Here is a 10,753-nt window from a genome sequence, read left to right as displayed (position 1 = left end):
GACTGACACTACAATATTACGTTTATAATTTATATAATAAATATTTAATTAAAAAATGTACTTACTCCAGAGAATAGTCAGGGGGTGGGGGCGGCGAAAAGCGCACAAATAGTAACCGTAGACGGCTGCTAGATGTAGAAAAAGGAATCCTATCGCATTAAACCAAACTACTTTTCTTTTGAATGTATAATCGGTGCCTATTTCGGAGGGTAACTTTAAATATGTATCGCTATATTTGTGGTCATCTTTAATAGATTTTAATTCTCCTGGTTTGCTATTGGGTGCCATGGTACAACGATGTGGAAAATAAAAGTAGAAGTTCAGTTTCGCGATTCAGGTGACTTTTCTGGAAAAAACAAATCGTTTTTTAATGCCATGTCTCTTAACGTTACTGTTTCATCGAAAACCGAGATAACATTTAATAGATTGCGTAGTTTTTGATATTAATTGATTTTTTTTAAATAAAATAACAATAAGGATTGTATATTGGTTTCACTTCACCCACTTACGAGACATCGTAAAGTTTAATTATAATGTTACACAGGAACACTAACACAACAGTAAACCAGAGTTCAACTTTTTCGAGATTCACTTTTTTTTTAAACAAATAAAATTAATTTTTTTAACACTCACTTATTCGCTTAGCACATTTCCCTCTAATAGTTACGCGAAGAGTATGGATCATTTTACAAACTTTTTTCGATTTCCCTCTACTTTTAGGAAATAATAAAAATGCCCCACGTTGGGCGTGTTATGTAAGATCGTCATTTGGCTTTATTTGTTAAACAATGAACTTTTGTTTCGGTTGGCGATTTTGTCGTCTTTCCTTAAAACAAATGCACCATATCAAGATCACATTGTATGTCTTTTGTTTTGCGAATGTATTAGGTTGTTGTTTTTTTCTAAATCAAAACAATAATTTTTTCCCTCATTATTTCAGCTAACGATTTGTACATTAATTCGGTACGCTTTGTAAAGAGACCGCGTTCACTAAAGCTTTAATAAAATGGATCAAATAATTGTACTTACTTGGTTAATTTTTTCTTCGGTTGAACCCTATGTCTGGTAGTTACATTTATGTGCTGATTCTTTTTTTTGCATGTAATTGAAGTGAAACACGAAAAAGCTTACTCGTCAAATTTTACGAAACATTTGTTAACGCTGTTAGAACGAAGTCTAACAAAATATGATTATAAATCAATTTATAGGTACTTGAAATTACCTAACAATTTTAATTTGTCGTCAAAAGATTCGAAAAGGGGTAATAATGATAATGATGATGATGATGACGATTATATAATTATTAATAATACGATTAACAACCGACAATTATTATTAACAACAAAGTAAAGAAAAGTTGATGTTTAGTTAAATTGTGTCGAATGTAAAGACTCTATGGAGTTATGTAAAACAGCATCCAACAAGTTAATTTAACTGATGCGGTAATTATCGTAATTAAAAAGGAATTGAAGAATTTTAAACACAATTTCTACAATACGACTGGATGTCTAACAGTACCTTAAAAAAGAACGTACTTACTTCCTTAAAATTGTTGCACCGAACAAAAATTAATAACTTGCCCACTGTCTTTTACTGATACATCAATCGCGAAATGAAACTGTTAGTTGATAACAGCTACGAAGATGTTTTATAGCGTAAAATTTCGATTAACATAAATTGTAAAACAATAAAAATGTGTGGTATCTATTCAATTGTGAGAATAATAAAATTGTGTTTTAATTGTTCATTTTGTATACGTGGGGGTTACGTTGTGTCACTCTTGCTCCCAGATCGACCTTTTTGTCTCATTCCATCAAAACGCCGAATTTGATTGTTTGTTAATGAACCGATTAATTTCATTCTTCGCCTGTGCCTTGGCTCCAATTTCGGTATTGCTTTGTTTTACTTGGACAGTAATTGGTATCAATTTGTATAATTAAGCACCCCATTTACATAAAACAAAAACAAACGAACAATATGTTATAAACATTCCTTTTTTCGTGTTTTTGCAATCACGCCGAAGGTGTATCGTCGACATTAAAAAAAAAAACAAAATAAGTATTTTTAAAATAACTGCAACGACAACTGTTAAGAAGGGGTAGTCTTTTCAAAAATTATGTAGAGGGGATTATAAAATCTATAAGGAGATAACGATTAGAGTTTAATTTTTTATTTGTGGGATACGTACGTTTGCTGGAACATGACAAGCGGATCCGCTTCCAGGTCGGACATGTCAATTGTTTTGCCCTTGCTAATTACCGCGGGATGTTTTTTACTCATTAGCCAGCCAATATGCGAAAAGAAGAATCCTCGGTTTGCGTTATGGGGATCCGCATCTGTATCGCTNATAAGTATTTTTAAAATAACTGCAACGACAACTGTTAAGAAGGGGTAGTCTTTTGTTTAGTTCTGTTAGTTTCGATTTTGTTTAGCAATCGTGTTGTTGTTGTTATTCAGAAGAAATAAAACAATAAAGGAAAAAAATATTTTGTTTTCAAGTACTTATGTATGTAGGTACATGGCATCATAAAAAGGACAGATTTCGATCGTTATAGTGGCTAAATTTACTTATAATTTTATGTATTATTTATCACAACATATGTATTAACTAGAGCAGAAGCAGCCATCGGCAGAATTTTGTAATATCCAATCGAGATATTTCGTAACCCTGGTGTAAACCCCTGGGTAACTGGGTCTGGCGCATCCGTTACCCCACGATACAACCCCTGTAATAAAAAGAAACAATTGACTATCTAGATTACAACTAATAGGCAGATAATCCAGTTTCTCACCTATTAATTCATATTTTTTGTCGGCTCTTTGCGCGATTAAAGGACCGCCACTATCCCCCTTGAAAAAAAAAAGCAGAAATTAAACTTTCGTAAACACTTCAATTGTTTTCGAAATCGTTCAGTTGTTTAAAAAAACAAAATTTTAATTATCAAAAATTGATTAGTTTTAATTAAAAAAAATGAAACAAAATAAGGATACCTTGATAGGAAATTGTTTTTTTTTTTCGTAAATATTGTTTTAAATTTAACATGGGTATATTCAGTTGTTTTCTGAATTGTTCACTTGTTTAAATAAACGAAATACGATTAAATAAAAGAAACTTTATAACAACGCAATAAATAAAACCACTTGGTGTAAGTTTCGCAGAGTTTACAGGAAATTTTATGCTACCTTGAGCTTTTGCGTATCACGTAAAATAATTTCTTTCTAAAGTACGACGAGTAATTTGTGGGATATCTAATTACAGCGTTCGGGGAAAAAAAACATAAAAGATCAAAAGTACCTGACAGGAATCTCGTCCTCCGACGCCAGGATAACCGGCGCAAAGCATGTTATCGGAGATCATTTTTGCCGTATAGCTGGTATTTTTTCGACAGGCTTCATTACTTATAACGGGCACCTCCACTTCTTGAAGAACACACGACGGCTTCCCGTCTTCTTTCAAAGTTCCCCAACCCGTTGCTATGGCTTTCGTACCGATATACAAGTCGTCTAAACAACAAACATCGGATAATTTACGTAGAACGATAACGAGCAATATCTATCTGATTTACACACCCTTTTTCGTCGGAAGACAGATGGGTTTGATGGTGTCCATGATGGGCACCCTGTCGTTTAATCGCAAAAGGGCAATGTCGTTATCGAAATTTAGAAAACTGAATGCCCCCGTTATAGCCCTCAAAACGAACCTCGATTCGGGCCTTTTTGTGTCACTGCACCGGTCGTGTTCTCCAAAAGTGGCCTTTATCATGAACCACATGAATCTAAAGAAAATTTTATTATTTATAACTAACTATAACTAACGGACTTTCCCATTATGTAGATATGTAAATTCAATCAATATTAGGCGTTATTATAAACTATACAACCAATTAAACACCAGAGTATAGACCCGTCCACTTTTTTCCAATTGTTTATTTCCACCTCGAACGCCTACATACGCCAAATATATAGACAATATTGTTTTAATTACCCTTTAACACAGTGAGCCGCCGTTAAAACGTATCGGTCATTGATTAACATCCCTCCGCAGTAAAATCTGTTGAAATACGACAGTCGTACCATCCACGGAAACTCATTCATGGCCGTTGCATGGCCCCCGACGATTCTTTTAGCATCGTTTCTTTCTCCGCAAGCTTAAAAAAAAAAAGCAAACGATAGGTTTCGAGAACAATTGCGAGAGCGGACTCTCTTTTGTTCAATTTTTGTTTTTATTTCGTTACTGTTATTATTGTTACGTACAACAGGAGCATGGCGAAGATGGCGTGTCATGTCTTGGGGGTGGTCGGTTCCCGTAGGTACCAAATCTGGTCCCGAAGAAACTTCTTAAGGTGTTCGCTTCATAGTCTACGCCATCCTGTAAATTTTAAACTCGGTTTCATTTAACGTCGTCCTTACAATACTCGATATCTATTAGTTATGCATGCCGATAGCTTTTGTCGAAGAAAGTAGATCGTGTACTGTTTTTATTTTCTTTCGTAAATGGGGAATATACAGGGCGTTGTGAAAGACACAAAGAACGGTACCAGGCGACTGATTTTTTTTCTTCGTGCGGTAAATATTTTGTGCAAACAGGACGCTCCTTATGGAGGTGCTAATTAAAACTACATAAGTATAAATTTACAGATGTTCTATATAACATTTTCTAGCGGTAAATAAAGCTGTTAGGTAATAAGTATGTACAGTATGCTGTGCATACATGTGTATAACCGAACGTGAAAATATTTGGATTGTTCCGTATGGGAATATTAATGACGTGGACGTTTCATAAAGAAATTACCACCTGTAGATGTTCGTTTTTTTTTATTTTAATATAAATTTACATCCATTTTCGATTAAAATAAAGGCTTATTGTTTTAAAGACATCATAATGCCAGTTTTTGATAAGTCCGAGATCTTCAAAATGTTTGGAAAAAAATATTCTCTACTATTACATATTCTGTTATTACGTTTTTTTTAAAGTTAACATTAGAATGGCCTACTTTTACGGTTGGTCCATGCCTAACATACTTTTTGTGGCCTAAAATTAATTATCGAAATCTAACAGGTTTTGACTTCTTCTCATGGTCTTTCGTGATCTTTTTTTTTATTACATGTACAGTTAAAATGGAAATTAAAACATCTTCTGAGATGCAATAACGGTTTCGATACTACAAATTGTCTACAGATATTAATTTGTTAGAATAACCGTACGTGTTTTCGCCGAGAAAGTTCTGTAAAAGAAAATTAAAAACAAAAGAACGAAATCTAAAGATTTTGTTTCAACAAATGATGTTTTTGTTTTGGGGATAGGTAACAAAAGAGGAAGAAACAATACACATCTTATGAAAACTGTTTTTTTCTTAAGTATACGTAGAATTATGACCAAAGCATTATCCTTTTTTTTTGATATCAACACTTACTCCTGCGCTCTCTCCGGGGATGACCAGATTTAACAGTAAAAATCCTAGGTAACAAATTATCCACTTCAACCGCATTGTTACTGCGCTTGTATAAACTTTTCGTCAGTCTTTTGTTAACACTTTTCAATTGTTTGTTATTTTTCTTTACGAAATATCACTAGTACGCACAAGTCGGATGGATGGAATGTCTTCTTCTTGTACTACCTGCGGCTTCCAGTCGCTTACTGTCAAGATAATCAAGTTCAAATAGCATCGAAGAGTCAAGTTCAAAGACATACATTATAAAAACGTGTTTTTATGACTGCTGTGTACCATGATGATGGTTTTTGTTATAACATACGAAAGAAGAAAAAATTGGCCCAACAAAAAAAGAAAAACAAAAGACTTGTAATGCTTTTGTCTAAATTAAACAATCATCAGTTGTCGTTCAACTGTTTAATTGCTGAGAAAATAACGAAATTTTTTGAAATACTTTTCGTTTAAGCGATTGGGACACTTATAAGAGCAGATAAGATANTGGAAGAATGTAGACACAGTCTGTTATATAGTCTTCAACTGATACTACTTTGAAGTGCGATAAGTCTGATAAATTTTGTTTAGTTAGTGCAGTAGATTTTTCTACGACGTCCCTTACTAAAAAGTTGAACTGTTTGATGTTGAGGGTCGGTTGTTGTGTAAGAGATACCGTTGTGGACATGTTAAATTCTTCAAATTTTAAAGAGTACCTTAATGGTAATATTGTGTCAGTGTCTAGTTCCCTAAAGTTAATTTTGCATCTTCTCATCTTGGTTGGAGATGATTTATTTGATCTGTTTCCAGGTTTAGAACCTTGGGTAGCGACAGAGACGGTGGTGTCGTTTAGAGTTTGGGTGGTGGGTGATGTTTTGCTTTTCTTTTTCGGTGGCGGTTTCATTTTTTCGTTTTTCTGGTTAAATTTTTCATTACCTTTTGACGAATCAAAATAACTTCTGGGTAAAATATGGTCGGGAACTAAATTTAAATATTCACGTAACGTTTCTTCTAAATGTATGATGTGACTGATTCGTTCTAACACCATGTATCGTATTTGTCTGCTTTTCTCTCTAACGAAAGCACTCACCAACTCCCTAAACCAGTTGATGCAGTGGAACAAGCAATCGATTACGTGTTTAATTTGATGGGTATCAAAATCGTCTATCTTCTGCACTAGCGGCATCACTACCCCACAACCCAGCAGAGCATCGATCGCTGTTAGATCGTGTTCATGGAGTAGTCGTACCAGTCTAAATAGAGGCGACAGTGTCATAATTGAAGTCGTATGCGACTGTTTCATAGTTAATTCCGCTATATTTACCCCAAAGGGAGTGTCTACATCGTCTGGATTGTTTAAAGAATATTGTAAAGAAAATGTTATGTCGTTAAGGGAGTCAGGAGTAGTATCTGTTAAGTATATTTTACGAAAATCGTTTGTCATCGATTCAAACAACCATCCTAAGAAGTGTTTATCTAAATTTAAAGTGGTCATTAAGAGGAAGGCTAATTGGTCGTAAAAGAGTCCCAAGTACTCCGGATTGTTTAGCGTGTTCGTGTTCGTTAGTTTTAATAGTTGCGCAGCTTCTCGGGAAATCCCTGAAGGTAAAGTTGACACGTCGGATGAATTGTGGTATTCTGTAATACTCCTATCTGACTGGTCGCCTTCAGCTGTTTCTGCGATATGTTTTATCATCATAATGGCCGAAACGATGCCTTGGTATTTGATTTTTTTCTTGTTACTGGATAACTGCTTGCGTACCAACATGTGCAACTCGTCTTTGAATCCTGTAGCCGAATTAGTTACCTTTTCCCCGCAGGTCAGGCCGCATAACAAATCGAAAACTTTGCTTACATCTTTTAATTCAAAGGAATCGAGGAGTTCCAGCAGGCTCATCAACTGTAATGTGTGCTCTTCTAGTAGCGGTTTGTTTTGAGAGAAAGACAATAGAATGTTTAATACGCTGGATGCGTATTTTTGGCCGTTTATTCCGGCCAGGATAACCAGGCTGTTTATTATGTCTTGTCTTTGAACCCTGTCGATGTACTTGTGATTGAATAATAAGTTGTGTAAAGTTTCAGCAAAACTGTGTAGAGAGTCTTCTCTTTGGTGTTGGAGTAAACTAGATGCAATATCTAAAATAGTGCCCAAAAATTCCTTAATTGTTTCAGGAACAAAGTAGTTACTGAACAATTTATCTAGTAGTAGTGTTCTAAACAATCCACTTTTGATCTTCTTCTTTAGTACTATTTCTGCTGTTGTTTTACCATTCTTTCCTGTGTTGTACAAAAGAATTAGTAATAAAAGATCAACTGGTTTGTGGTCAGCATGCCTCTTAATTCCATTGATTACATGAGTAACACCTTCACGTAAAGGTCTTGATGTTAGCATTAGAGATTTTAAATTATTAACAATAAGTGCCTTATTTGATTGAATGTTTATCTTATTGTCATCTGCTGAACTCATGATGGTGTCCAGAGAAGGCCTTAGTTTTGATATACAATTTGTTATTCCTTGAGATGTGTTGTCAGAGATTAGAAATTCAAACAGAACTGGAAAAGTGTCTGCTGAAGGGTTTGTTGTTATTATTGTCAGCACATTATCTTGAATTCTGGACTTTGTGGTATCATTTAACTCAAGACTGTTAAGACAATCAACAATAGCAGCAGTTAAGCTTGGATTTGAGTCCATAAGGTTACACAATGTGATGGCAATTTTACCATGTTGACTATCTGGAATTATGTCAGGAAGAACGTTGATTATTTCCAATTGTGATGTATAATTACTTCCCTCAAGGGCTTGAGTCATCTTATCTGCCAAGTCTTCTTCATTTTTGATGAATGGTAAATACTTAAGAGGGTGTAAAAGAATCCTCAACCATGAGGTGTCTTCAGATTCTTTAGATGTTTCAATCTTTATGTTTTCTATTAACAAATCGATAATATCAGACTGTAAACATTCAACTGTAAGAAGAATACGAAAAATACTATCTTGATAAATTTTGTTTTCAATGTTTTCCTGTGTTGATGAATTTATGGATTTAGACAAAACTGTGGGCATTAGGGCTTTCTTAAAACAGTTTTCATCCTCACATAAAGTTTTTAATCCAGTTACAACTTCTTCAGCATTGTCAGGATAAGAAATGTGATTTTGTAAATGCCTCTTTATGTCCCGGTGAACTAGAGCCTGTTCCTGTGTAATTATATTGGGACCCTTGTCGAAATTTATTGTAATTTTACTTTCTGTTATTATTTCCATAAAATAGGTGTTTTGTACCATTTCAATTTGATGTTTTGTGCTAATTTAAACTTAATGAACCTTATTTTTTATTCCCATAACGTAAACTTTTGACGTTTGAGGTTAGAAACTTTTCAGCATTGTCAGGATAAGAAATGTGATTTTGTAAATGCCTCTTTATGTCTCGGTGAACTAGAGCCTGTTCCTGTGTAATTATATTGGGACCCTCGTCGAAATTTATTGTAATTTTACTCTCTGTTATTATTTCCATAAAATAGGTGTTTTGTACCATTTCAATTTGATGTTTTGTACTAATTTAAACTTAATAATCCTTATTTTTTATTCTTATAACGTAAACTTTTGACGTTTGAGGTTAGAAACTTTGTCGTTAAATTTTAAATTTAGTATGTCTAAACTACCTCTTCTTCCGAAAGTGTTTAGAGGTACTGTTACCGGGGGAAATAGACAAAAATTGCCAGAAATGTAATAAATCAGAATTTATTTCCATTTCATTACAGACTAACAAACAATTATTCATTAGAATAAGATCTTTCACAATATATGATTTAAATACTTACATTTATTAATTAAGGTACATTATATATACATAATTTTCATATCACAATATAAAAGAAGTAGAGGAAAAAGCTCTCATTTGAAGACACATTTCTATTTCTTGTGTAATTTAATTTAGTATCAACCCTTGTTAGCTTCCACTAACCGTTGAGACTGATTTTTATTGGACTCGTCGTCTTTCGCGTTATCTTCAGAACTTTCTTTAGTAGGAACGTCGTTCTTTCTTTTGATTTTTCCAAAAATATGATGTGTACCATCGCCTACCCGTAAAGCTTTGTATTGTATCATGTTGTAGGGGGTGGTTTTTAAGTCGTAAGCCAATCCTACGGCCGCCAAACAATTTATAAGGAAAGTGGTCACACTGTACTTAGATCCCAGTTCCGCAGCACGATAGTCCCATGGGAAAGCATGGTGGTAATTGTGCCAACCTTCCCCTATCGATAGAAACGCCACCAGAGAACTTTCGACTGGTTTAAGGTTCCTAAATGTAACAAATCGTCATTAGACCGTGCTAAAGCTAACTCGCGCTAAGCGCATTTCAAATATACCGCGCTAACGACTTACTTATCGAATGGTCTGGTACCATACAAATGTGCGGCACTGTTTACCAACCACGTGATGTTTAGGAGTAACATGTACCTTCCGAAATAACTGATAAACAGCGAATTCCAATAAGTTTCACCCCAAAAATACACCGGTATAGCTATTGGCAACGCCAAAGCAAAAATTATGTAGAGGGGATTATAAAATCTATAAGGAGATAACGATTAGAGTTTAATTTTTTATTTGTGGGATACGTACGTTTGCTGGAACAAGACAAGCGGATCCGCTTCCAGGTCGGACATGTCAATTGTTTTGCCCTTGCTAATTACCGCGGGATGTTTTTTACTCATTAGCCAGCCAATATGCGAAAAGAAGAATCCTCGGTTTGCGTTATGGGGATCCGCATCTGTATCGCTGTACTTATGGTGTTGTCTATGGTCCCTGACCCATATGTACATGCAATTCTGAAATAAAAATCGACTCACATAATATCCTGGAGCGTGTTATTTTTTAAGAGGACCACTGTATGTCGGCGAGTTTGTATATACAGTCGTGCCGAGTAGTAATTGAATGCGAGTGAGATAAAAAAAATGAAAGACGTACTTGTCCGGCAACTGTTTGTAGGAGGATTAATGCAACTTTGAGGGGCCATTTGGCCTTAAATGACTTGTGTGAGTACAGTCTATGGGCCCCCATCGTGACTCCTATCCCACTGCCGAAAGTTAGGACTGACACTACAATATTACGTTTATAATTTATATAATAAATATTTAATTAAAAAATGTACTTACTCCAGAGAATAGTCAGGGGGTGGGGGCGGCGAAAAGCGCACAAATAGTAACCGTAGACGGCTGCTAGATGTAGAAAAAGGAATCCTATCGCATTAAACCAAACTACTTTTCTTTTGAATGTATAATCGGTGCCTATTTCGGAGGGTAACTTTAAATATGTATCGCTATATTTGTGGTCATCT

At 34.8% G+C, this 10,753-nt stretch overlaps 5 protein-coding genes across 6 annotated transcripts in view; all 5 read right to left on the bottom strand.

The window, feature by feature from the left end:
- LOC108738521 (Fanconi anemia group D2 protein) overlaps nucleotides 1-8,773 on the bottom strand; it is a 12,686-nt gene extending 3,913 nt beyond the window's left edge. Inside the window, exon 1 of one of the 2 annotated variants that reach the window (XM_025978231.1) lies at nucleotides 6,748-8,773. In XM_025978231.1, the coding sequence (XP_025834016.1) occupies nucleotides 6,748-8,703 (1,956 nt within the window). In that variant the 5' untranslated portion in view covers nucleotides 8,704-8,773. Of the gene's footprint in view, nucleotides 1-5,940 lie in introns of both variants that reach the window. The other variant, XM_025978230.1, reaches the window with a different exon arrangement.
- Nucleotides 1-9,036, bottom strand: part of LOC112905571 (Fanconi anemia group D2 protein-like) — a 21,295-nt gene extending 12,259 nt beyond the window's left edge. The window contains exon 1 of the mRNA XM_025978232.1: nucleotides 8,831-9,036. Coding sequence (XP_025834017.1) covers nucleotides 8,831-8,953 — 123 coding nt within the window. The 5' untranslated portion in view covers nucleotides 8,954-9,036. The remainder of the gene's footprint in view (nucleotides 1-8,830) is intronic.
- Nucleotides 2,477-5,651, bottom strand: LOC108738520 (trypsin-1-like). Its single transcript, XM_025978237.1, has 7 exons — nucleotides 5,415-5,651; nucleotides 4,255-4,369; nucleotides 3,986-4,148; nucleotides 3,571-3,776; nucleotides 3,296-3,504; nucleotides 2,793-2,850; nucleotides 2,477-2,726 (listed from the first exon to the last, which is right to left on the bottom strand). The coding sequence occupies exons 1-7, from the start codon at nucleotides 5,487-5,489 to the stop codon at nucleotides 2,605-2,607; spliced, it is 948 nt and encodes a 315-aa protein (XP_025834022.1). The 5' UTR covers nucleotides 5,490-5,651; the 3' UTR covers nucleotides 2,477-2,604.
- Nucleotides 9,037-9,171: 135 nt separating the features above from the next.
- Nucleotides 9,172-10,654, bottom strand: LOC112905572 (acyl-CoA desaturase-like). The gene is made up of 5 exons (XM_025978238.1): nucleotides 10,572-10,654; nucleotides 10,384-10,514; nucleotides 10,039-10,244; nucleotides 9,802-9,987; nucleotides 9,172-9,718 (listed from the first exon to the last, which is right to left on the bottom strand). Coding segments are annotated over exons 1-5 (885 nt in total). The 5' UTR covers nucleotides 10,573-10,654; the 3' UTR covers nucleotides 9,172-9,357.
- Nucleotides 10,655-10,721: 67 nt separating this feature from the next.
- LOC112905568 (melanization protease 1-like) overlaps nucleotides 10,722-10,753 on the bottom strand; it is a 5,541-nt gene continuing 5,509 nt past the window's right edge. Inside the window, exon 4 of the mRNA XM_025978215.1 lies at nucleotides 10,722-10,751. Within this exon, the coding sequence (XP_025834000.1) occupies nucleotides 10,722-10,751 (30 nt within the window). The remainder of the gene's footprint in view (nucleotides 10,752-10,753) is intronic.

The sequence above is a fragment of the Agrilus planipennis genome, unplaced genomic scaffold, assembly GCF_000699045.2.
Source record: "Agrilus planipennis isolate EAB-ADULT unplaced genomic scaffold, Apla_2.0 scaffold154, whole genome shotgun sequence".
Classification (NCBI taxonomy): domain Eukaryota; kingdom Metazoa; phylum Arthropoda; class Insecta; order Coleoptera; family Buprestidae; genus Agrilus; species Agrilus planipennis.
Note: the sequence above shows the minus strand (reverse complement) of the source record. Positions and strands in the feature narration are given on the sequence as shown.